Genomic DNA, 27,882 nt, shown 5'->3' on the forward strand with positions numbered 1-27,882 from the left:
GTTTAGGTTCAATTACTTGATTTACATGGATTGTAGATACAGCATGCAAATATGCAAAGTGCAAAGATACTTTTGGGCCATAATGAAAAACCTGAAGATGGGAGCAGTGCTTATCTTAACACCATGACCTATAAAAAGACTTCCAACATTCATGCAGGACAACAGTTTTCTTATAGGTGCTGTCATTCTAGTGCAAGTCTCCTCAGGTATGGGTTTGCTTTCTTAAGTGTCTATTTTATTTTGAAATGTTGTAACATTGGTTATACATATATACATAACATATAATTATTTAGTTAAAATGAATTCATTAAATTATTTGGCAGTTGCTAATTATCTTAGGTAATGTTTAAAACTTTTTGAAATCTGTTTAAACCCTTTTAAAACTTTTACACTGTTGCTTCTGGCCATGGTGTATAACACTGTATTTTGTCTCTGCTCATACCACAGATAGATAATAAACTGGTTACACTTTATTTTAATAGTCCACATTCTACTAACTACAATTAACGTTGCAATTACATGTCAACTAACTCTCATTAGAGTATTGGTAGATTGGTAGATTGTTAGATTGTTAGCTTGGGGTTAGTAGAATAAGCTGACATACAAAGTACTTGAAAAGTTACTTATAATTACTTATATTTATTTTGATGGTCCCCAAGGGACTATCAAAATAAATTGTTTTCTGATATTAAGCAGAAAGTCTACTAATACTCCAACGAGTGGTAGTTGAAATTTAATTGCAAAGTTACTTTTCACTAACTTTTTAAAGCATAGAGAATTTTACTCTTTGGGTGAAATTAATTGAAATTTTAATTGAAAAGAAGTTCCCTTTCGAGGGAACTCTCGCTGCGTGGATGACGACACTTTGGTAATTGACATAAAACTATGATTTGACTATCCATAAATATATTTGAGATAGTTACAATTGTATTTCCACGAGTCATAATTATAATTTGACTAGTCAGAATCACTGATCTATATAAACAACTGGATTGCCGCCATATTGGTATTCCCTAGTATTCCCTCACATTCTATTGAAATAATAGGAAATCATCTGATTTTAATGAGAAAACATTATCTAACGAGTCAGCGTTTTTATCTGAAGTCTCCCTGTACATTCTTACAATGCAAACTTCCTAAACATTTAAATGGTTATTTGTTTCAAATCAGGAATTTCCCCTGCTTGTTAAAAGATATGTTCATCTTCATTACAGTAGCAAATATCAGATCAGCTGACAGACGAGACACCTCGGCATTTACATTACAAATGATACAATGATTTATTAATGCAGATTTATGCTTTGTAAAACATTTGAGCTGACCTCTGGCTTTGCAATGGTTTCCAAGATCTCCAAGAGTCTGTGTGGATGTTGCTAAAAAAACAAACAAACAAAAAAAACATCAGGAAATAATATACACGGTTCAAAACGTATTCAGGGAAAAGATGCGGACTGCGTATGGATTTAAAGACATGAAGCTTTATTTCCAAGCATGTTGTCGCTCCAAGCTAGATGATGCATGATAAACCTTTTTAATATAGTAGGCTATAGTGCAATTTAGTACGAGGGGATGGTATGTATTGTAATATTTAATGTATATTCAAATCAAATTCTGCAAATAATCCCAGATATATGTTCTTGCTTAACATTTCCTGCATAAATGCCTGCATAAAGAAATCTATTTTCTCTGAGTTCAGTTACCTGTGTGCAGTAGACAAACCCATCTTAATGGTTTCTATCACTTATCCTGCCCGAAAAGACCATAAACATTACAGATAACTTTAAAAGTATCAATTAATGTACATGCATATATCCTAAAAACTATTTATGTGCAACTGAAACGCTGCAATTCGTGTGATTTTAGATCAATGTTTTGGCTGCAAGTCAATGATTCCCTCTGTCAGTAGGGAATAGTAAGATGGCCGCTCAAACACTTGCGGTGTTCCTGCTGGCAGTTCAGAATGCTATGAGCAATCCAGTCATTAGTATAGATCAGTGGTCAGAATGATAGTTAGAGATATATGCAATTATAGTTGCAATAGTAAGAAATTTGATTTGAGATATCTCTAAATACATTTTGACTAGTCAAAACTCCATTAAAGATATCTGTAATGACGTTATTGATATCTTCAATTGACGCGTCATAGCCTATACGCAAAGGTAATTAAAGATTTTTAATTTAGTTTCGACTGTGATGTCTGAATTTACTTGTATCTTACTTTTATATATCTTGAAAAGACATGAGTGAAGAACAATGGAATTATATACCAAAAACGTGAAAAATAGTATACAAATAAACGTGTTATGGGCAAGAATAATGCTTCAAAACCAAGACAGACCCAGTCAAAAAAAGTGAAGGCTGATTTAAAAAAGTTTAACTGGCATTTTGATGACATTGATTGGTGCATTAAGTTGTGAATGGATTGTCCCTTCTGTGTTGATGCAGGTTTACTCGTGTCATATAGCCTAACCCACAAGGTGGGAGTATTGTATTGTATTATGGCTAGAGATCCGTGATGGAGATATTTCGCTGTGTTCAGTGATGTCAGTGCATTGAAAAGTTATATATTTTTTCTCTGCAACTTTTGACAACAAATTGTTCACCATTGTATTGTCCCCACGTCGAAACAATGTTACATGGTGGAATGCAAAGAACAAGTCTACAGATGATTTCAAAAGAAAACAGACTGGGAAATATTACTTGTATCCTGTCAAGGGATTATTTTGTCTTACCAAACACCCATGTGTCTCTCTTATAGGTCTGTGAGGATGTTCTATTGGTGTACTCTAGTGCTGTTGACTCTGGTCCCAGTGGTTGCAGGTCACAATGCTGGACTTAAAGTCAAACTAACTCAGAGGGGACTTGATTATGGTAAGTGTGAGCAAAATATAACTGTGCCCTGTGATATTTCACTGTAAAAAAAAAAAAAAAAAAATGTCTCTGTTCTTTCTTTTGAGGCAGACTGATCTCATGCAATGGCGTATGTATGACACGCCAATTCGTATTCCATTCGGCGTGCTATCAAGTCGCATAATCGCTTTTTGGCGTGTTTTTCAATCACATCTGTGGATATGGTTCGTTTCGGCGTAGACTTACACACGGAATCACATGCGGGGATAATGGTTAGTTTCGGCGTAGACATACACACGGAATCACATGCGGGGATAATGGTTAGTTTCGGCGTAGACATACACACGGAATCACATTCGGGCATAATGGTTAGTTTCGGCGTAGATATGCACGCGGAATCACATCCGGGGATGATGGTTTGTTTCGCTCAGAACATTTGACAGATGTTTTGCCGAATTTTGACTCCCTGCCAAATCATTACCCCACTCGTTGAGATCAGTACCTGATTCCCTAATCCTAACCGCACTTCTAATCCTAACCCCTCACCCACAACTAATCCTAAACCTACCCATACTAGGGCGTAGACATACACGCGGTGTAGACATATACGTAGACATACATGCAGATAGCTCAAAATGCGTACAGATAAGACTTGGCAGTGTTTACGCAAAGTCATGATGTCATTTTGTTTGAGGAGATATTCTGGGGACTATGACATTTTTGTGAAAATAATAAAAAATGCTGCTACTGGCTGGCTAGAGATTCACCGATTGATCGGCTGGTGACCGGAATCGGACGATTTTCATGTGATCGGCCACGACCGTGGACCGGCCGGTCAGTCTGACATATGCCGATTTTATGCTGGTCAAATGCACTCAGGCGCCGCATGATTAACATTGCGCAACATCAGCATCACAAGTGCACACGGAATGCACATGTAGGAAACCTTGTGAATTACGGCCGTTTCACACCGCAAGCGTGAGCAATGCGCATTTTTTTCCGGCGTGCATGTTATTCAATGAGTGCATTCACATCGGGAGCAATTAAATTAAAGTGCTCAATTAAAGTGAAAGCACACTTTTGATGGACAAAATAAATATGATTTCACACAAAAAGTGCCCAAAGTGCACAGAATTTGCATGTCTAGTGTGTTTTAACAATAACTGGAGTAGACCATGTCAGAAAAGAAAATGAAGAATATTTATAGGAAATGTACCCATTTCAACTTGTTTTTATTATTCACTTTGGGTAAAAGTATGTGTATTATTAAAAAATATATAGAAAAATTTATATTTGTGTGTGCTGTAAAGATGAAATCGGAATAAGCTAAAATCGGTATCGGCAGGTCAAACTCAGTTAAAAAACGGAAATCGGAATCGGCCCAGAAAACTGTAATTGGTGCATCTCTAGTTAATATAATACCAAAATACAAATAACTCAAAAAACTGTAAACATAACACTAAACTGGACTGAGAACACCAACATCACAGCCTTAGAAGGACAAGACCTGACAACCAGGAAACACTAGGGTTTATATACACAGAGGGTAACAGACTATCAAGACACGCCTGGACATAATCAGGGAAGTAATAAACAAGAAAACTACAAAAGGACAACAAAATAGATCACAGGAATACCTGAAGCATGGCAAGGAGAATCAGTGTCTCATTCCGCTTCTCAGGGAACCATGGTTACACTAAGGAGTCCCTATTTCTGAGGCACCCACCAGCGGCTGTCATGACTAATTCCCTACGGCCAAAGCACGAGCAGCATACATTACCAGAGAAGACATGGCTTGCGCCCTTCCTCCCTCCCATAAAGGTCTGAGTTAAAAAGGACTCACCCCGCAGGCAGAGCTTGATGACTTGGCATTCCTGTGCCAAGGAACACCTCTAAGGGAATGCCATAACTGAAGGGAGTTCTAAGAGCATCCTAAAAGCATTACAGAGGGAAACCACTCTCGACTTTTGCATAACAGACTATAAGAAGTGGGAACGCAAGAAGCGGCACAGCCCATCTTCCTATAACCAATTTACACATACAAAGCACTGTGAGTGTCACAGCTGAAGAAATTGGATGCGAGTCGCGGAATAGCCCACCGTCTTCATATACATCTCACAGCTTTAAGCACAATAAAAAGGGAACTCTGCTCTGTCCTATTGCGCAACAGATTATAAGAAGTGGGAATGCGAGAAGCAATACTGCCCAGGAAGCTAGGAAGCACGGTTCATTACGTCCAACATCTCCCCATTTGCTCGTCAGAACTAGACCGCCAGTGTAACATGCTCTCCGCTTGATTGGAAGAAGACGGAGACCGGGCTTCCAGATTCAGCTCGAAAACAGCAGAACTGGCGACCAAGGGTTGGGAAAGGGAAAGACCAATCTCAAGCTTGTCAGCCAGATCCAACTGCGAACCTGACGAGTAACACTTACAGATGCTTACAGTAAACTTTCAAATATCTAACTGCCAATTTAAGACTATCTATTATAGGAAACAGTTATTTTAGTATTTTAATACTATTATAGTTTTTCATTAATATTTTAAATTAGTATTTATTTTTTATATTTTATACATTATATTTTAAAATTGTGTATACATTTTAGTTAAAATTGTAGTAATTTTGTTGTATTTTGTGCCTTTTGTGTCTACAAACATTTCAGTTTTAGTTATTTTAGTACTAAACTTCACTGTTAACCCGTGCTGTAAAAAAAGGACAAATTCTGACAATATCATACCATTTTCCATTAAAACAGTAATATACCGTAGAAAATAAAAATAGATTACAGGAAAATACTGTGAAGGGTTATTTCGCCCATTTAAGACATTAAGTTGTATGCAATCCTTACCAGCACTATAGTACATACACACTGACCCACTCTGTGTTCCCCTCCCTGGTCAGAGTTCTGGCCGCTGGAAGTTTTTCAAGAAAGTAGTCCTGGTTAGTTTCCGGGGCCACAAAACGGTGCGTTTTTATGTGAAAAAATTATTCGCGTTTCAAAGCTTGATTAATTTACATTACAAAAAACACGCCAGACAAAATTCATACCTCAGTTTTAATCGGCACTATTTTCTTTCCATTTCTATCAATCCGCGCTGCTGTAAACGTCAAGTGCGCACGTTCAGATCAGCTGTTGATAGCTCGACTCGCTGACAACATGTCTGACTACGAAACTTCTGATGATGAAACCAATTTTAGCACTGTCAGACAGAACAGATGATGATGAAAGTAATTTTAGCATAACGCCAAAGAGATATGAACTCAATTGGGTGTGTGTTCAATCAAATAGTTTTCTCAGCAAATTGTACCTATATCCCTATATACTGTTTTTATATTAGACTTCTTTTCACGTGATTTCCACTGGAGTCTAAACATCAGCTTGTTTACCGTACAGTTTAGACATGGGATCATAAAGTTAGTAAATAGAGCTTACCCGTACAGCAAAACTCTTTAAAATTAGTTTTTTTCTTTTTCCTCCTTGGTTGGGAATGTAATTGACCGTTCGCAAAAGCCACGCCCCTTAGTTATTGTTACTACGCCCGTCAAACAATTGAGAACCATAGCCATGGCTGGGTTGAGATCCATACATTAAGTGATTGGTTTAGGAGTAGGCTAATGCAGCAGACATATCCTCCAGGGCACGACAGAAAGTATAGACAATAGCGCACGGGTGCACATGCAGTTTTGCAACAGTTTTGTAAAATTATATATCAATCGTTTTTATTTGATCAGATTCATATATCACTTTACAAAACTGTTTTGCGCATGTGCTCCCGCGCGCACTATTTCAGTCACAACACTGCAATCAGAGGACGCGCTGAAACCATCAACTCTCTGTTCTCTTCATTCATAACTCGTAGCCGACTGAGAAGGATATATTTGTGTAAATAGTTGTGCAACTGCGCGAACTTTGTTTTGAAGTTTAATGTTTGAGTTCCAGAGGAATTTGTGACTGTGTTCCTGTTCAACCACATCAAAGTTTCGTAATTAGTAAGTCCGTGCTTTTTCTCTTTTTTTTCTCTTGTTTGCTAACTGATGAGGGGCCGCAGTGCCGTAGTGAAACGGTGTTTGTACATGTAGCCTATTTTTTAATAATAGTTGCAAGCAATCATAAAATACAGCAAGTTTTAAGCCCGTGCAGACCTCACTGCCATAGGCGCATCGTTGCACTATCTTCAAAGAGTCTTCTATACTCTTTGCTATCTTGCTGAAATCGGAATGTTTGACGGAGGTCCTTCTCCTTAGTTACAGTTGCTGAGCTAGGATTGGACGAGAACCGTTCGAGGGCGGGGTTTTGCGAACGGTCAATTGTCTTCGCTGAAGTGAGCACTGCACACACGAAAATCCTTGATTCTGGATATTTTAGCTCCCGCAGAGTAGCCGATGGCAACCAGCCAAAGCTGTCTCATAGCAACAGCTGATCGGAACGTGCGCACTGTTGACGTCGACAGCAGCGCGGATTGATAGAAATGGAAAGAAAATAGTGCCGATTAAAACTGAGGTATGAATTTTGTCTGGCGTGTTTTTTGTGATGTAAATTAATTGAGCTTTGAAACGCAAATAATTTTTTCACGTAAAAACACACCGTTTTGTGGCCCCGGAAACTAACCAGGACTACTTTCTTGAAAAACTTCCAGCGGCCAGAACTCTGACCAGGGAGGGGAACACAGAGTGGGTCAGTGTTTATGTACTATAGTGCTGGTAAGGATTGCATACAACTTCATGTCTTAAATGGGCGAACTAACCCTTTAACAGTCGACACTCAGAGGCTGTTTTCCCAATCACACCATATTCCCTCATTCACTATTCTCTACATTAGTTCACTAATATAGTCCAATTGAATGAAAAGAAGTGAGTGAATTGAGACACTGATGAACACCTGATAAACAGAATCACTGAAGGACAGAGAAACAAGAACAGAAAAAAAGAGAAACACAAGAACTACAACTGACTTCCAGCCACACTGAGTGTGAAAACAGTTTACAAACCAGTTTAACATGATTTATTTCATACATGTACAAAAGTTATTGTTGAGAGTTAACAAAGATTTAGTTCATAATAAAGGTCACCATGTTGGAGATCAGTATTTGCTTTGTGTCTGTTGCAGTGGTCTCTTGACTTTTAACTATTAGTAGCTTGCTGGCTGCTTTAACTGTGAATTTTTAAAACACATTTGTTATGCTAGAAAAAGTCAAGAGGAAAGTTGATCAGGAGTGTATGGATTTTGTGATGATCCTGGACATGTCTGATTCTCTGATCTCTTCCTGTGTATAAGCTTTGAATTCATGGGTGTTTAATATGTATTAATCATATCTGTTGATCTACAACAGAAAATCCATCAATGTTTCTGTAAATGTTTCTTAATCTGAAGGACATTAAAATCAAATAGTGCATTAAAACATTTCAAACTTCTCCTTGACTTAGACAGACAGACAGACAGACATCAACAACCATCATATGAATCTCCAACAATGGTGACGATCAAAAGTTTCATGTCGCAATGCTTGTTGGGTTCCAGGATAGTAGAAAACTCCCAGCATGCACTGCAGTATGAATACAAAATATTTGCCACCATTGTTGTTGAAAGACATGTGCTGATTTTTGATATCTCTGTGCTTCAACAAGACAGTGTAGCTCGGTTTCTTTGGTTGTGCATGATGTATTAAAAAAAAAAGTCATTGGAACCAATTACTGTATTTTCACAGGGGTTTTAATGTATCACTTTGAATACGGAATTAAACTCTGAATAAGATTAGTGAATGAACAGTCTATAATGATGATTTTTTTCATCATAATACAACAAAATGCATTCACAAACCATGTGTGTGTATGTTGCAATAACACAGTTCAAGCAATAGAAAAACTATTGCTAGTAAAAGTCGAGGGTCAGCATCCCAACTAAAGCCAACTCTGATCTCTATAATGGTAACATTTTCAATTAAACATCTCAATAACAACTTCTGTAGATGTATGACAGAAATAAAGTCGTACTGGTTAATAATAAGTGGTATAATGTGTAATGGCTGGTAGTCAGTTGTAGTTCTTGTGTTTCTCTTTCCTTCAGTGATTCTGCTTGTTAACAGCAGGTGTTAATCACTAATGCTCAACAATCACTTACATATTCACTTAATGATCTCACTGCAACACTGCGTCAATGTTACTTTTACTCTGTGGCGTTGAAAGAGTTAACACTGTAAGATAAAAAGACACACCCACAAAATGTATTTTAACAGTAATAAACTGTAAGTTATAAAACAAGTATAAACTGGCAACACTGTTTCCAGTAGTTTACTGTAAAATGTAGTTTTTTTGGTCACCATTGTGCTGAGGAGTAGAGCCTGTGCTTCAGTCCAGGAGAAGATCTGCAAACATTGATGATTTGCTGCATGTTGCTTTATTTAACAGACAGTGACTGTGTAGTAGAAATCTCTTTATTTACAAAAGTTTTTTAACAGTCTTAAATGAACGAAGTTCACATTAATAATTTGCTCACATTATTAGCGCATTATAAATATATATTTGAGTTATTACATTTAAACGACAGTTGGTCATTGTAAAGCAGTCTGTTGCAAATGAAATTAGTTAACTCGAGTTTTAATTTAGAACATGGTATTTTTACAGTAATATACTGTAGATTACAGTAAAGAACTGTACAATTAACAGTAAATTACTGGCAACAGTGTTGCCAGTATTCTACTGTAAAAAAAAAACCTGGTAAGGTCTAAAAGTGTAAATAAAATGAAAAATGTTGCCTTGGCAACTATAGGTGAAATAATGTTTTCATAATTTTTTGTTTTGTTTTACTGGTTGAAAGTGTACATCCTGGTTGCAATCATTAATTAAAGTTGTCTAAAAAATATTATTATTATTATTTAATTAGGACCATATGATGTTCTTTCCAATCATTGCATTCGGTTCCTAATTATAGTTTTTGCATGGTTTTATTTGGTTTTGGTGGATTGTGTTACTGTTCTGAATTATTCAGCTTACATGATTTATTACTTTATACCTTTACGAATTAGCTCAACGCTAACAGCAACTACGGTGTAAATTTTTTTTTTTTTTTTTTTTTTTTTAAGTTACGAGAAAGCTGTGATGTTTTGCCTGCTCTGGCTGTGTGTGTTCAAGTGATTTGGAGGAGGTGTGGCTATAGAAAGAGAGCTTCACATGGTGGGTGGGAATTGTTCCCCTTTTATGCTTTTAAAGCTATAGCTTTCTATTGCTATCCTCTACGAACCTTCCTCTTAGGTCCCTGACCTAACCCTATAGAAAATGAGTGAGCTGAACTGAAGAGAAGAAGCACCAAAATGGATCTGGGAATGTGAAGTATCTGGAGAGATTCTGTATGGAGGAATGATCTCTGATCTCCTGTCAGGTGTTCTCCAAACTCATCAGGCATTGTAGGAGAAGACTCGGAGCTGTTATCTTGGCAAAAGGAGGTTGCAAAAAAGGCAATAATTAATAAAAGGATGACAATAATTATGGCCAACATGTTTTGGAGAAAAACATTTATTTCATAATGTGATTTTACCCCCACTTTCAATTCATTTACTTCAATAAAAGTTTGGAGTTTTGCAAATTTTTTGAATGAAAGATCAAAAGGATTAACAAGGCAGATTTATTTGTACAGTTTGATTACCAGGGGTGCCAATAATTCTGACCACAACTTTAGATCCCTGATGGTTTGTATCTTTCATGTCATAAAAAAAGAAAGGGACAGATCCATTTTTTAAGTATATACAGTACAAAAGTTTGTTTGTTTTGACAGTTGTAGGTAAGGCTATTGAGATCTTCAAACACGTGGATATTCCAGAAATAATTCCCAGCTTAGAAGTTACAGGGTGAGACCAGTGTTTCTACAATGTTCTCTGGCTAAATAAAATGTACATTTTATATTACTTCATAACATTTTATATAAATTTATATTTCATATTAAAATGTGTATATTTTCTTGACAGGCTGCATATTCGTGCGGATGAACTTAATTCAGTGCAGTCGTTTGTTCCTACAACTGGAGTCACTTTAACAATTAATGGTGCCAAGATTCATGCATCTGGAAACAAGGTATCAGGGTTAGTATAATGTTTATATCACAAATTTTCATCAATGAAATCATTAGAAAAAAGAATAGAAGTAACAAACTGGTAAAATTCTTCACACAATTCGTCACACTTCACACAATTCTATTTTCGAATAAAAACACACAACAAACAGACAAAAGGTATACAAATTACTTTTGGAGGACACAAACCTAATGGGGAAAAAACATTTGTTTGCTTAATTTAACAGATGGAAAAAATAAAATGGTAAATGTGGCATGTCTCCCTCATGTTATTTATATTATTTTCAGGGTACCAGCACTTCCAATTTAATACGTTTTAATACCCCCTTCCCCTCCCTTTTTGTTTATTTATTATAACTGCATGTAATTTTGGTTACGTCCAGGATACATCAACTACAAAAAACCTGGTGGTTCAGAGGCTCTATGCAACTTATTTTCATGGCACTGATCTTTACATGAAAAAGTGGCTTTAAAGGTGCAGTGTGTAGATTTTAGCGGCATCTAGTTGTTTGGTTGCGAATTACAACCAACGGATCAGCCTACCGCTCACCCCTCCCCCTCCCTTTCAAAGAAGCTACGGTGGCCAAAACAGGACAAACATGTCATTGTCTGAGACAGCAGAGAGTAGCCAGTCAAGCAACGAGGTTTCATTACAAAGATAAAATAAGAATGTATATTTACTTAATTATTCAATAAAACTATATGTTATTGTGAATATTATTGTTATATGTTCAAATTCTGAAAGTAAGCAATATTGGTCACTTGATAAGTACACGGTCATGTTATATGCAATTACAATCCAATGACATATTTTACAACATTGACAAGGGGAAAACGTTACTTCTCGTGGTGATTATGCCCATTTTGTAGCTAAAGTACGGTGGCCGAGAGAGCTCAATGCGCTGCAACTGAAGAAAACACATGCAAATAGAAAAAACACCCGCAAATTATGAAAACATCTTCATCAGTTTCACAACACACGTGTGCTCCAAATACTCACAACACAACCAAATACAGAAATGCGCTGCAAAAGTTCACAACACAAACACTTCCTGAGCAGGACTATGGAGCCGCTGCGGAAGGATTCTATCATGTGCAGAATACGCAGTCTGCACTGTGATGACAGCTGTGCTGTCATAGACAGCGAGTCCAGTTCTGTGCCCGGAAAATATATTTTCTGACTGGGAAACAGTGAACTTTTCGCCCAGTTGATTTTGAGACCTAAAAACTCGAGGTGATCGAGTAATATGGTCCTGTGCTGTACAAGCTCTGATTGCGATTGGGCTAGAATCAGCCAATCGTCCAAGTAATTCAGAATTCGTACGCCTCGGAGTCTCAGGGGTGCCAGCGCCGCGTCCATGCACACTGTAAACGTACGAGGTGCTAGAGACAGGCCGAACAGAAGGACTGTATACTGATACGCCTGGCCCTCGAAGGCGAATCTCAAGAATCGCCTGTGACGTGACGCAATTTGTATTTGAAAATACGCGTCTTTCAGATCTATTGCAATGAACCAGTCCCCTCGGCAAATCTGCGCGAGGATTTTTCTGTCAACTGAGTGCACAGGCTCGAACGGTGCACCCTTCATGGCATCCAATACGGTAGAAAGGTCCCAGACGGGGGCTGAATGAGATCTGGGAGGATTCAATCTCCTAGCTCCTCTAAGGAAACGAACAACCAGGTCGTTCCTACCAAGTGTTCGGCCGTGCGTTGGATTGACGAACGCTGGTATAGCCGCCACGTAAACTTTGAGCGTGGACGGGGTTCTTCCCTTATCCAGCAGCTCCTGTAGCAAGGAGAGAATCTCCGTTTCCCCGCACTGCAGGGGTGATACACCCCAGGCTGAACACCAACCAGAGAACACAGACCATTTAGAGGAATAGAGCCGTCTAGTGGACGGGGTTCTAGCCTGCTCGATCGTGTCTAATACTCCTTTTGGGAGGTTAGCGGGTACCCGTTGATGGCCCACACATGTAGGGACCAAAGCTCTGGGCGAGGATGCAAAATCGAGCCCCTGGCCTGAGAGAGGAGGTCCCTCCTCACTGGTATCAGCCATGGAGCAGTGCTCGTAAGCTGCATCAGTACTGGAAACCATGCCTAGTTTGTCCAGAACGGAGCCACGAGTAGCACTGACCATCCACTTTCCCTGATTCGCTCCAATACCTGAGGTAGAAGCGAGACAGGAGGAAAAGCATAGAGCGGGCAGCGGGGCCAGACATGGGCCAGCGCGTTCTTGCTCTTTGAGAAGAATTTCAGACGATGAGCGTTTTCCTGAGAAGCAAACAGGTCTATTTTTGCTCTACCGAACGTCCTCCACAGCAGTTGTACTGTCTGTGGTTGTAGAGACCACTCTCCCGTAGGAACATTGTTCCGTGAGAGTCTGTCTGGGCCGATATTCAGGTTCCCCGGCACGTGTACTGCTCTCAGTGAGCGCAGGTTATGCTGGGCCCAAACCAGGAGGCGTTCCGTTAACCTATAAAGGTTTTGGGATTTGACACCGCCCTGGCAATTTATGTAGGCCACCACTGACATGTTGTCCAAAAGGACCAGGACGTGATGCCCTTTTATCCGGGGACAAAAGCGCATCAGCGCGAAGTCCACTGCCAACATTTCCAGGCAGTTTATGTGTGGGAGCCTTTCCCGTTCTGACCACTGGCCAAAGAACGGTCTGCCCTCGAGCAACGCTCCCCAGCCTGAGGTGGATGCGTCCGTGGACACCACCTTCACGCTCGAGGAAGTCCCCAGGCTTACACCTGACTGGTACCAGTCTGTCGCACTCCATGGCATCAGGGCTGACACGCATTCCTGATTGACCTTGAGGCGATAAAGACCGGAGACCCATGCTCGGCGCGGCACTCGCGCTTTCAGCCAGAACTGCAGCGGGCGCATGCGCCGCAGACCCAGCTGTAGTACTGATGATGCTGAGGCCATGAGACCCAGCATCCTCTGAAACTTCCTGAGCGGGACTATGGAGCCGCTGCGGAAGGATTCTATCATGTGCAGAATACGCAGTCTGCACTGTGATGACAGCTGTGCTGTCATAGACAGCGAGTCCAGTTCTGTGCCCGGAAAAGATATTTTCTGACTGGGAAACAGTGAAATTTTTGCCCAGTTGACTCTGAGACCTAAAAACTCGAGGTGATCGAGTAATATGGTCCTGTGCTGTACAAGCTCTGATTGCGATTGGGCTAGAATCAGCCAATCGTCCAAGTAATTCAGAATTCGTACGCCTCGGAGTCTCAGGGGTGCCAGCGCCGCGTCCATGCACACTGTAAACGTACCAGGTGCTAGGGACAGACCGAACAGAAGGACTGTATACTGATACGCCTGGCCCTCGAAGGCGAATCTCAAGAATCGCCTGTGACGTGACGCAATTTGTATTTGAAAATACGCGTCTTTCAGATCTATTGCAATGAACCAGTCCCCTCGGCAAATCTGCGCGAGGATTTTTCTGTCAACTGAGTGCACAGGCTCGAACGGTGCACCCTTCATGGCAACCAATACGGTAGAAAGGTCCCAGACGGGGACTGAATGAGGTCTGGGAGGATTCAATCTCCTAGCTCCTCTAAGGAAACGAACAACCAAGTCGTTCCTACCAAGTGATCGGCCGTGCATTGTGCTAGTAGAAGTTGTGCTACTTCTGTTTTTACCGTAGTTTCGACTCTCGCCGTGTAACGGCAGGGGTGTCGTGAGAACTGTAGCGAATAGCCTCTTTTTATAATGTTCAGCACCCACTCTGAAACCCCGGGAAGTTTTTCCTATGCATTCGCATGAGTAACTAGGGGTAGAATGAAGTCTGGGCCCTGGTCGCGAAATGGCGGTGACACGCGAGCAACCTTGTGCAGTAATATGGACGCTGTGTTTGCAGCGTTTGAGGCGGGGGGCGCGCTTAATCGAGCGGGCAGCAGACATGACGAGCCGCGCGGGGCGAGCCCCGTAAGGCTCGTCATGTCTGGGGATAAATGTGGGTGCGTGATAGCGGGCACATTTATAGTACTGACTATTAGAACTGACTGACCGTGCATTGGTTTTGTTTTTACAGAAACCGTGGGACATGCAGTGTGTAGTGATTGTGGGCACTGAATAGCGGACACACTCACTACATTTGATGCACAATCGACATGAGTCGATTTTATGTGTGCAGACCCTGTATTGTGTAGGGCTGTGCTTGTGTGTATGAATGGGCACTGGGTTGTGGGCATTACAGTGTTGTGGCAAAAATTCATCAAACAAACATCACTGCGTAAGAGACACTCAAAGTCAAATCATAAAAAGAGAAGTATTTATTCTTGCAAGAATAGGAGCAGTCTAATACACAGTTGTTACCCTGTGCAGAAGAGTGACACACCCTCGGACAGACTCAACTAGCTTTTATCTTAGTTTCAAGGCCTTCTTCCCCCCAGAGCCTTCCTCCCAGTAGTTTAACATCCAGTAGTTTTCCATAGACGAGGAAGCCATAACACTAGTTGGCCCACTAAGCCCCCCTGCACCAAATGGCCTTCTGACATCTAGGTCAGAGGTCCTTGTTCGTCTGTTCTCTGGAGTGTCTACCCCTTCTGTGTCCCCAGGTACATAAACAGAATCTTCTCTCACTACAAGTGAGAGACACACATGTGACATTCTTTGAATCATCTATATTTTACTAAAGATCAATGAATATCATAAAATTGCCACCACAACAGTTACACACATTACACCATCGGCCGTGGCCGGGACACCAGAAATTACACTCTTTTTCAGATTTATCTGGGTCACCGTGAAAATGGCGTTTGTATACAGGCAAACGGGCCGTGACGCTGGTTTGTTGACTGATGAACTGGCACTGGCACAGTCGCGTGTGTTGGGACTGTGCGAGCGAAAATCTTTGGTGGAAATCTGGCTGCAGCGGGACTTGAACACCGTCTTTTTCCTAGGTGGGCTAGAAGGGCGTATAGGCCTCAGGCTTGATTACGATCTTTGGCAGAGGCCCGCGCGGCGGGGGGCGGCGTCCAGCTGAGCGAGAGCGCTGTCTCGGGTCTCGGGCCTGTCGCTGCTGGCGAACGCACCGTTATCTTTCAGATAATTCAGAATCAGGGAGCAGACATCCTGTCGAGGCAGGGGCTGAGGCCCGGGGAATGGAGACTTCACCCAGAGGTGGTGAAGTTGATATGGCAGAGGTTTGGACCAATGGAAGTGGATCTGTTTGCGTCTCGAGAGACGTCCCACTGTCCACTTTGGTTCTCCCTCACTCATCCAGCCCCACTGGGGTTGGATGCCATGGTACAGGCCTGGCCGAGGCTTCGCCTGTACGCTTTTCCCCCGATCGCTCTGCTCCCGGGAGTCCTGGAGAGGGTCCGTCAGGAGGGCATCAGTCTTCTTCTGGTCGCCCCGTTGTGGCCGGCCCGAGTATGGTTTTCAGACATAATTTCACTCCTGATGGCAGATTCCTCTGAGGAGGGATCTGTTGTCTCAGACGGAGGGCACAATATTCCACCCTCGGCCGGAGCTGTGGCGATTGTGGGTCTGGCCCCTGAGGGGGCTCAGTACCTAGATGCTGGTCTATCAGCCGGGGTGGTTGAAACCATACTTAGCTCTAGGGCTCCGTCTACTAGGAGACTATATGGCCTCAAGTGGAATGTATTTTCCACTTGGTGTAGAGAACATGAGTTAGATCCAGTTAACTGCCCGGTGGCTTCAGTTCTGGAGTTTCTCCAAGATCGTTTCTCCGCGGGTCTCTCCCCGTCCACACTTAAAGGAGAACTTCGGTCAATTTTAACATTGAGCTCAATTTTTAGTAAATTTGGAGTGCTGTCAATACAGAGAACAACGACAAAAATCGGTGTTGCCTACACTGTGTTATCCTATTTTTAAAATTTGCACCCTATTGACTTGAATGGGGCAAGTTTTAAACCTGCTTTTATCCTCTTAACATCCTTGATGTGTCATACAAGTGCCCAGCCATGTTGAGTGATTCCTTCAGAGTGAACACGAGTGAATCTGACTGCATTAGATGTGAAAGATATGAATAAAAATGATGTTAATTCAGCCAGCGCAAATACCTGTATTTATTTCCTGTTTTCGGTGGAAGTCCAAAGTAGTCGATTGTCGAGTTCACGCGCGTTATCATAGTAACTAAACCTATGCGCGTGAACTCGACAATCGACTACTTTGGACTTCGACCGAAAACAGGAACTAAATACAGGTATTTGCGCTGGCTGATATAACATCATTTTTATTCATATCTTTCACATCTACTGCAGTCAGATTCACTCGTGTTCACTCTGAAGGAATCCAGCAACATGACTGGGCACTTGTATGACACATCAAGGATGATAAGACTAAGAACTGGTTAAGTTTAAAACTTGCCCCATTCAAGTCAATAGGGTGTAAATTTTAAAAAGAGGATAACACAGTGTAGGCAACACCGATTTTTGTCGTTGTTCTCTGTCTTGACAGCACTCCAAATGTACTAAAAAATGAGCTCAATGTTAAAATTGACCGGAGTTCTCCTTTAAGGTGTACGTGGCTGCCATTGCGGCTTTCCATGCACCACTGAGTGATGAGACCGACAATCAGGTCCAGGGTTCCATCCTGGCACCTGGCAGTGGTTCTCGAAGGGCTATCCCTGGCTCCCTTCGAACCCCTTCAGTCGGCTTCGCCCAATGACCTTACATTCAAGATGGCCTTTCTTTTTTAGCTATTACTTCTCTTAAGAGGGTGGGAGATCTTCAAGCCCTGGCAGTAACGCCAGCCTGCTTGGAGTTTGCCCAAGGCGGAGTTAAGGCCATCATACACCCGAGACCTGGCTACGTGCCTAAAGTGCCTTTTAACGTGGCACGGTTAGTGGTCCTGCAAGCTTTTCATCCTCCACCTCATGTGTTGGCAGAAGAGGAGAGGCTTCACTTGCTCTGCCCGGTTAGAGCCTTGAGTGTTTACCTTGAGAGGTCCTCTTCTTGGAGGAGGTCGGACCAACTGTTAGTGTGTTTTGGGTCACCTAAGAACGGGCTCCCGGCATCCAAACAAACTGTGAGCAATTGGATTGTTCAGGCTATTACTTCGGCCAACAAGGTGCGCAATTTGCCTTCACCTTTGGCCGTAAGGGCTCATTCTACTAGAGGCATTGCGTCCTCTAGGGTCCTCCTCTCGGGAGTGCCCCTCCAGGAGATCTGTGAGGCAGCCGGTTGGGCTACCCCGCACACTTTTATCAGGTTCTATAGTCTGCGCCTCCCTAGTACGCCTGGCGCACATGTGCTCTCGTCCTAGCTAAGTGCCTGAGATCAGTTTCACTCTAGGGCAGGCCTTTTTTCGGTGCGTGGCCTAGTGGGTATTCGTTCCCCAAAGAGTCGTTTTCAACGACGCAGTGTGAGTTCCCTACGAAAGGGAACGTCTTGGGTTACGACTGTAACCCTTGTTCCCTGATGAGGGAATGAGACACTGCGTCATCTTGTCACGCCCCTTAATGCCTGGGAGCGGCTTGCTTCATCGCAAGGCTAATGTGTGTGTGTGCCGGCGACACTTTAATGCATCCGGTTATGCCGTCACATGATTCGTCACGACGCACCATAGAACTGAAGTATGTCATTCATACTTCAGAGACACACGCTATGGGAGTGTCCCCAAAGAGTCGTTTTCAACGACGCAGTGTCTCGTTCCCTCCTCAGGGAACAAGGGTTACAGTCGTAACCCGAAACGTTTTAGTTTCTTTGGCGACGAAGATTGATTGAAGTGTGGTCCTCCATTTGTTCAAATTTCTCTACTAACGTTACCACTACTTTTTCTTTTTGCATATTCAACCTAGTGACGGTCATACAAACGCAACTTGATCATACAAAATGAGTCAATTACAGGCCGATCTAGAATCTGCCTTTTCTGTCAAAGATACTAGAAAAAGTAGTATCCTCACAACTATGTTCCTTTCTAGAAAGAAATGATATCTGCAAGAATTTTTTCTCTCTATTGGTGTTACTCGATCTTAGTGCTGCATTTGACATTATTGACCACAACATTAAATAGACTTGAACATTATGTTGGCATTAGTGTAAAAATTGCACTAGCATGGTTTAAATCATACTTATCTGACCGTTATCAGTTTGTAGCAGTAAATGAAGTGATGTCTTATCGATCACAAGTTCTTTACACATGCTACTTTTGGGAGATATCATTAGGAAACATGGAATTAGCTTTCACTGTTATGCCGACGATACTCAGCTGTATTCTTCAAAACCTAACCAAACCTACCAATTAACAAAATTAATGGAATGCATAGCTGATATAAAAAATTGGATGACTAGTAATTTCCTACTACTAAATTCTGAAAAAACAGATTCTAATTATTGGACAAAGAACTTCCACACGTAATAACATAGAATACTGTCTAACACTTGGTGGCTGCTCTGTTAAGGAACCTGGGTGTGCTCTTTGATACCAATCTTTCATTTGAAAGTCACGTGTCTAGTATCTGTAAAACCTACAGACCTAATCTAAATTACTCAAAATATGCTTTCATTAACAAATGCGGAACAATTAGTTAATGCGTTCATGACCTCAAGGCTAGATTATTGTAATGCTGGTTGCCCTGCATGCTTAATAAACAAACTACAGCTAGTTCAAAACGCAGCAGCTCGAGTTCTTACCAGAACCAGGAAGTATGACCATATTAGCCCCGTTCTGTCAACACTGCATTGGCTCCCTATTAAACATTGTATAAATGTTAAAATATTGCTGATTACTTACAAAGCAATAAATGGTTTAGCTCCGCAGTACTTGAGCGAGCTCTTAACGCATTATAGTCCTTCACGTCTACTGCGATCTCAAAATTCCGGCCAGTTAATAATACCTAGAATATCAAAATCGACTGCTGACGGTAGATCCTTTTCCTATTTAGCACCAAAACTTTGGAACAGTCTTCCTACCATTGTCCAGGAAGCAAACAAACTCTGTCAGTTCAAAGCTAGATTAAAGACACATCTCTTTGACCAAGCATTCACATAATACATTATAGACTTCTATGTTCAATGTTAGGCTGCATAGATTAGGTCAGCCGGAACTGGGAACACCTTCCATAAATCCTGATGTACTCTGTCATGATCCTGGCTCATTCTCTTCCTTCTCTGTCTCCCTCTTTTGGTCACACACACACACACACACACACACACACACACACACACACACACACACACACACACACACACACACACTCTCTCGTCATCTCATCACCCTCAGATATTTTCACTCTCTACATTCTCCACGCTGATTTACTCCCACCTGTTCCCTCTTTTCCTCTAATTGTTTCTGCTTTTTATAGCTCTCTCCTTCCCTGTCTCATTGTCAGATTATTCTATGCTACATGCATATCGCATTTCTCTAAACCTCTCATGTCTTGTCCTGTTCATGCCCTTGCTGGAGCGTTATCTACGGCAGAATATAGTTTGTTTATGCTATTACATGCTCTCTGAATTCTATCCAGCTTACCTAACTCCGAGAACCTGTACAGCACCTGCATCCAGCTACTGGCTTCCTCTTTCTTCACGTGAGACCCGAAGCTCGCTGCCCACTCACTGTTCTCTGGCCACATCCTGTGCTGCGCTGTCCTAAGAGGGGATTGGAGTTCTCGTTAAAGAACCTGCTGGCTATTTCTGTTTTCAACTGACTACTCCGAACTTTTCTATTTGTTTAATTACCTGTGGACAGCTTCTAATTTATATTAAAGACTGTTTTGCCGCATCTCGCGTTTGGGTCCTCTCTCACATCATCACATACTCGTTACATCATAAGATGAATGGCATCTACGCTCATTTTATGGCGCTTTTCCACTGCACAGTACCAGCTCGCCTTGGCTCGCCTCGACTCGCCTCTGTTTGGTTTTCCACTGTGTAAAAGTTGTACCAGTACCTGCTTCCAGGTACTTTTTTTCGTATCACCTCCGGCGAGGTTCTAAGCGAGCCGATGCGAGCTGAGGCGATACTAAAACGTGACGTGACACACGGGAGACTGCTGATTGGTCAGCGAGAATCGTCACTATTCACTGCGCCATCATTGCACGCGCCAGACCGAGTATCCTGAATAACCCCGGCATTTTTAAATAGTTTTGCCAGAGATTGCGTGATATACCCATTACTAATATTATGTAAAACAGCATACACTCGATTTCCTCCATTGTCCTGTGTGTGTGGGTAGCGGGTGTGTGTCGCGTCGCTATGACGATCACCAGGTACTTCTAGGCTTGTTTGAGATGAGCAAAATCTGCGCAGAACCGATCACCGGTGATCAACGCGAGATGCATGCCGGTTATAATTGTGTCCGACTGCCTTCCGCCTGGCTCTGATGTCATGCTGACGTATGTCAAAAATCTCTCGCGAGCGCAAGGCACACCTGTCGGATTCTGCAGTTGCGCGTAGTTGCTCTCCACCGACTGCGCTGATCAAAAGCATGATGGGAAACGACTTGCTGACGACACAGCTTAATACTCATTGGTTTAAACAACCTTGACGTATTGTTCTCTTTTAAAATGTTTGAATTTAAAACTCTGATTTCGTGTTTTTATGTGTACAAATTATGTGTGAGTATTCCCAAACTCTCTGACAGTGCGATCTCTATGGATTATGTGATTATGTAATTTTTAGAAAAAATATAGGCCTATATAGGCTATATAACATGTCTGTATTAAAGGGGAAAAAAAGATTGATAAACACGTATTTGGAATGGGATTAAACAAGTGCTTTGGGTGTCTTGTTCATTATATTTATTTTCATATAAAAGCAACAGAACTTAAATTACATCCAGTTTATTAGCAACACTGTGCACGAGCGTGAATCCCGTGAATCCCGCGATATGCATCTTTGATCTCACAGGTGTCAGATCCACTGCGAGAAGAGAAAACTGTCTGGCTTGCCTGCGCTTTTTCCACTCCTCCCCTCACTGCAGCCGCCTACTCTCGCATACATTTCAGGCGAGGCAAGGCGCATCTCAAACAAGCCTATTGTGGAAGTACTATGCAATGGAAAACGGAGCGAAACGCGAGCCGAGCCGAGACGAGCTGAGACGAGCTGAGTCGAGTCGAGCTGGTACTGGTAATGGAAAAGCGCCATTAGTGTCTTTGTTTATCCCGAGGTTTTCCTGCAGCCTGCCGTATCCAGGCCGTATCAAGATCTGACGAAGGACCTTCGCCTGGACCCGATGACAACACAGTGCTGAAGTGTCAACTAGTCTCTACCCTGTGAAGAATCCCTTTACCACTCTACAGATAAAGCGTTGTCGGGATAATTTCGGTTTCACGTATCTACCCCGAAGTGATCAAATTTTGTATAAAAATTTTAAGGCCAGACAAGTAGTTTGTTAAGGCTTGGTTTGTAGGGAATTACAAACTTGTGCACATATATTCAAATGTGCATAACTATAGAATTCATTCGTAATGCGCACGTGAGCGCCATCAGCGTTTCTCACAGGTTCGCGTTTAAAGTCTGTGTAGAGAGAACGGTGTCATCTTAGTGGTCTCTAATTTAATAACTAATGATCGTTGAGACGGAAGTGAATCAATCAAAACTAACTTTAGCTGGAAAATATCTTTATTCAAGAACCGCTATAAAGCCAAAACAATCTGTTACCTTAAATGATCCGTTTATCTCTGTAAAGCCGCTTTGAAACAATCTACATTGTTAAAAGCGATATATAAATGAAGATGACTTGACTTGCAAGTTGCCTCTAAAAATACCAAAAACAACAGAGTAACGAGTGCGTTCTGTAGTGAAATTTGTCCGTTTGGGGCTACTGTAGAAACATGACGGCACAAAATGGTGACTTAACCATTAAGACCACATGTTAAGGGACCCGCGGTATATGTAGATAGAAATGGCTCATTCTAAGGAAATAAAAACACAACGGTTCATTTTGTAAGGTCTTTATACACCACTCAAAACATAGTTTTATTATAATCCATTTCTGACAATATACATCCTCATAAATTTTACACTTTTCACCTTTAATGGGAATATGTATTTTCAAAGTATCTGGAGCAAATTCAAAGCCTGTTCAAAGCAGCCTCGGCAAGTCTGTGGAAAGACATGTATTTCACTAGAACGGCCATGGCAGTCATTTTGACCGTTTTGCATTTTATATCTGCAATAACTTTGTTGAAAAAAAAAAAAAATCCTGCTGGTACCTGACTTTTCCTAAAAGTGTCTGTATTTTCTTTTAAAATGTTTTTCATATAAATTACACATAAGAAAAAAAAAACTAATTTCGGCCATAGACGGTCATATTAACCGCACTGAATTTTGCGGTATTCTTTTGTTACATTTCCCGTGGTTGACCTTTATCTCTCTCACTGTCAACAGAAAGGTCAGTAGCGGTCCTGAGTGTTTGAATATATGCTCATTTCTACAAACAAAAAGTATATTAGATTAAATTTGTTAATCAGAAATAGGCTAATAATACCTGACTACGTTATCTATTTACGTAGATATTCTAAAATATATCCTAATACAATAAATTAATTCATCTCTCAATTAGGTATTTATCATTAAAAATATAGAGTTTGGAATCTAGCGGTCAAAATGACCGCTTGTGGCAGTTCTAGTAGTTATGGAATTCTGGCACTTCTAGTGATATAGAGGATAATACACAGTGAGTTAAATGAGGCTTCTGAAGAGGAAATAATGCCCTGAACTCTATTCCACAGAGAAAACAGTGGTCCGTTTAAGGGGGATGTGAGTAAACTGGACATTACTGCCACTGTTGCAGTCAAAGTTGATGAAGCTGGCAACCTAGCACTCAGTATAGAAAAATGTAAAGCAAACCTTGTAGGTATCAGACACAACGACAGGTAATTTTGTTCATCTCACCACATCACAAACAGCAGCTGGCCAATAACTAGCTAAATCAGGATTAGTATGTTCAATAATAAATTATACAAATAACCATTGGGTTGTATGTTCTGTAAATATTATATAACATTTAAAAAGAGACCAATTTATTTTGATGTATGTTCCCAGAGGCTATGAATTTTAAACAAAGTAGCTTACATCTAATGAGAACTAACACTTTAACATATTGTATTTACAGATGGATGGTTAAATTATTTTCCTTTGTAAATCCAGTTCTGCACCATTTTTACGATTTGGTAAGACACTCACTGAACATTCACTGTTCACAACATAAACCAAGAGTCTCTTTCCATGTCAATATTAACTATCTGCTGTTTCAGGCCTGCTCCATGTTGAAAACCAGACTTGCTGATTTGAACCCCCAGCTGGCAACGTTAAATGGTACTATGAATAAACATGATTAGCCTGACTGTGATGATTACGGAAATCATTTCATGACAGCATTCATGACATCCCAAAAAAAAAAAAAATTCTGTTGTGACCCTTTAGCCAAAGTACGTGCAGATTATGGGATTGACTTCTCGATGGGGCCTACTGTAATCTCTAGTGACAGCATTGAGTTAAGTTTAAAGGTGATATTTAGTTATTGTTCAGTCTAAAGTGTAATACAGAAATCTGTAATACAGAAAACACATCATATATTGAGTGACATTACTCTGAAACATTACAAATTATTTGTGGAAAATGTAAATTTTTATATCTGAATTTGGATGTTTATCACAATTTTAGGACATATTCATCCACATTGGACAACCAACAGAAAATCACAATCCCCCCACAGATTTCACATTGCCTTCCCAGGATGCAAAAATGTTCTACATTGGAATATCTGCTTTCACCATCAACTCAATAATCGCTGACTTCCACAAATCTGGTGTCTTGAGCTTCAAAATCACTGAAGACATGGTGAGCTTCAAATGTCATAAGCTGTCGGTTCTTCAGATTTTATGAAAAAGTGGTTGGGCTGTTTTGCATGCATATAAATCAAGGTTTAGATTACAAATGTAAAGGAGTACATATTTATGTTTGTATTGAGCCCCCATGGGTAACAAAGTTGGTAACAAATAACAAACACAATCAGTAACAGCTTTTTTTTTTATAGGAGGTCCCATCTCTGATTCTCAGTACCAAGACATTTGGAGCATTCATTCCTGAAGTATGAAAATTTTACCTTTCTATTAAAATAATTCCACAAAAAAAACCTAAATATAAACTCAACAAAGAAGATGACTAAAATATGTGTATAAAAAAGAAACGACAAAGAATCAAAGGCACTAACCTATTATCATTATTTCAGATTTCTAAAAAATACCCTAATCAGAAGATGATGCTGGAGATACAGACAGTGAAAGAGCCTGTCATTAAATTTGAAGCCAACAATTTGATTCTTGAGGTCCTCGGTACAGTGACAGCTTACGTTTTTCAGCCTGACAAAAAACTCTCTTCACTTTTTGTCCTTAATCTGGTGAGTCAAAAGATTAAATATGTACATATGACATATATCAGTTTTTTTTCTTTTCTTTTCTTTTCTTTTCTTCTTATATGTGTATATATATATATATATATATATATATATATATATATATATATATATATTCAGATTACATGTAAAGCACATGTACACTAATGTGTGAATCGGATTGGAATGTTTATAGCTAATAGACGGTCAGAAATGGGATTGAATTAATTTCGCCTGACATTTGCTTTAGGTTAGGACTACTGTATGTTTCTGGACAGGAATGTTACAGGACCAACAAAAAACATTGATGCAGGAACATATCTTGCTTGGCAAAATCACGGTGACCAGTCCTGGGGACTCACTGGGTCAAAATAGACAACATTTTGTATGTCTTGTTTATTTAACACACCTGAATCAGATCAAGAGAAAAGAGCTCCATGACCTGTACTGAGTGTGTCAGATAAGAGAAACATACACAATGTGGACAGTACCCAGGACTGGAGTTGAGAACCACTGCTGTAAACATACCTACTGTCTGTCATTAAGGAAGCATCACACAATATTAAGAACTGAGGGTGTGCAAACTTTTGATCAGGCTAAGGTGTGTAAATTCAGTTATTGTCTTGGAAGGGCTCTTCCTATTGACTGTTATTGTCTGTAATATATTTAAATAGCTATGGTAATATCTCCTTTCATCCAACAGAAGTGCAGTGTCATTGCTGAAGTATATGGGACTGATCTTAATCTGGCATTAAAATTAACCCTTAAAAAGTGAGTATTTGAGTAGTGTGATATATAGTGTGCTATTAGAGTAGTGTGTATGTATCCATGAATGTGATCTCAAATTACATTATGTTACAAACTGTATATTCTATTAAACAGAATGGAAGCCAGCATAAAAGAAACCAACATAAACCCTTTTGAGGTACAACGCAAAGAGAAGTAATTATTAAAATCATGCTTTTGAAAATAATCAAGTCTCATCAGAACAATAATTATAATCAACAGGTCACAAAACTCAACTCTCTCTTGGACAACATAAAAGATCCTGTGTTTCATTTTATTAATGGTAAGTATTAATGGTAGTTTTTTCTCTCTCGCTGTAATGAAGGATTATTTTGTTTTATAACGTGGGAATGTTATTTACTCATGAACTTTTCAAACCTTTTCAGCTTACTTACCGAAAGTATATCCTGGTTATATACTTCCATTCTCCTTAGGGGAAATACACCTTGTAAATACACAAGTTGAGTGTATTTCTTGTGCAAATACACAAGTAAGCTAACTTTTCTTTTGTTGTGATGTTTTATATAACTTAAATATAGCATCTTGTGATGTATGATACATCTGGGATCATTTAGAGAGACCCTGTAACCTAATGTGTTTTCTTGAACAGGGTTACTTGTTGATTGGAACCGATGTTCAATTCCAAGAAAACGCCTCACCTCAACACAGCTGAGGACAAATATGTTTGTAAAGGCGATTTATGGTGAAATAAAATGCATTTGTCTCTTGAAGAATCATGTTTTGAAATTTGCATATATGCAATAAATATGTTGCATTCATCCCCAGATAACAGCATTAATTATTTCCTACACTGTAAAAAATGTCTAGTAGTTGCTGTATTTCATTCAACAGTAAAATTACTGTAAGACTAACTACAGTAGTGTGTAGCATACTGTAAAATAAAATACAGCATTTTACTGTATTTTTTACCATGCTGAAGTACAGTATTGTACCGTTGATTTTCAAAAATACTGTATAGTATTATACAGTTATGAAATGTTATTTTTATTTATTTTATAGTGCTACTGTATAACCTGTAGAATATTTAGAAAACCTGTAGAAATGTTATTTCAATTGTTGATGGGAAATGGAAAAAAGAACAATTGAAGCTTTAACTGCACAAAAAAAGTTTATTGTGTATTTTAAACAATACATTAGTAGTAGAAATAATGGCATATAATAGAACAATAAAAATCTGATTTAAAACAAGACTAATGAACAATTTATAATAATAATTAAAGCAGCTCTAGGTAACTTTTCAACCTTAATAATATATTTCCAAGTCTCTTGTGATGGTACATCGACTTACAATAGGTTGAATGACACATCTGCCATAGCCTGACGGGGTCTGTAGCGTTTTTAATCGTACTTTTAAACTTCGGGTTTCGGGTAGTAACCGAGAACTACAAAATTTGACTGCTTTACGGCATATACGTCACTTCCACCATCACCCCCACTTCCTTAAAATCGGACGTGCGAGCCAAACTAGCGTTTGTTTGCCAAATGTTATAGTCATGGCCGAAGCAGCACAGAAAAGCAAGAAAGCAAAGGTTTTGTCGGAGGAAAGCAAAAAGAGGAAACGAGAAAGTGATCGCATTAAAGGCAGAACGAGGATCAACATTGGGCCAGCGTTTTCTCACTGGCGTGAGCTGAAGGAGGAGGAGGGGTGCCCGATGCCACCCGTCCCGGTTCTCCAGGGATTGTTCTCTTTTTTGAGCGACAGTCTCGGAAAATTTATATTCTTTCCCGGGACACGAATTGTCCCTTTTTTTGTGAAAATGTACTTCTAAAGTAGAATTTCCTGGTTTCAAATTAAACCGTTTCCGTCTACCGCTACTGTGTTTTCTTCATAGTTGTGTACAGTAC

General features: G+C 40.3%; 1 protein-coding gene across 1 annotated transcript; it reads left to right on the plus strand.

Annotated features, from left to right (window-relative positions):
• Window positions 1-163: 163 nt before the first annotated feature.
• On the plus strand, window positions 164-26,800 carry LOC306988618 (bactericidal permeability-increasing protein-like). Its single transcript, XM_079593705.1, has 16 exons — window positions 164-206; window positions 2,759-2,871; window positions 10,618-10,690; window positions 10,808-10,921; window positions 23,567-23,710; window positions 23,950-24,007; window positions 24,092-24,152; window positions 24,261-24,343; window positions 24,501-24,677; window positions 24,874-24,927; window positions 25,069-25,236; window positions 25,934-26,001; window positions 26,113-26,155; window positions 26,239-26,299; window positions 26,403-26,506; window positions 26,627-26,800. The coding sequence occupies exons 2-16, from the start codon at window positions 2,769-2,771 to the stop codon at window positions 26,687-26,689; spliced, it is 1,374 nt and encodes a 457-aa protein (XP_079449831.1). The 5' UTR covers window positions 164-206; window positions 2,759-2,768; the 3' UTR covers window positions 26,690-26,800.
• Window positions 26,801-27,882: the final 1,082 nt, after the last annotated feature.

This window comes from Phoxinus phoxinus, assembly GCF_949152265.1.
Source record: "Phoxinus phoxinus genome assembly, chromosome: 20".
Lineage (NCBI taxonomy): Eukaryota > Metazoa > Chordata > Actinopteri > Cypriniformes > Leuciscidae > Phoxinus > Phoxinus phoxinus.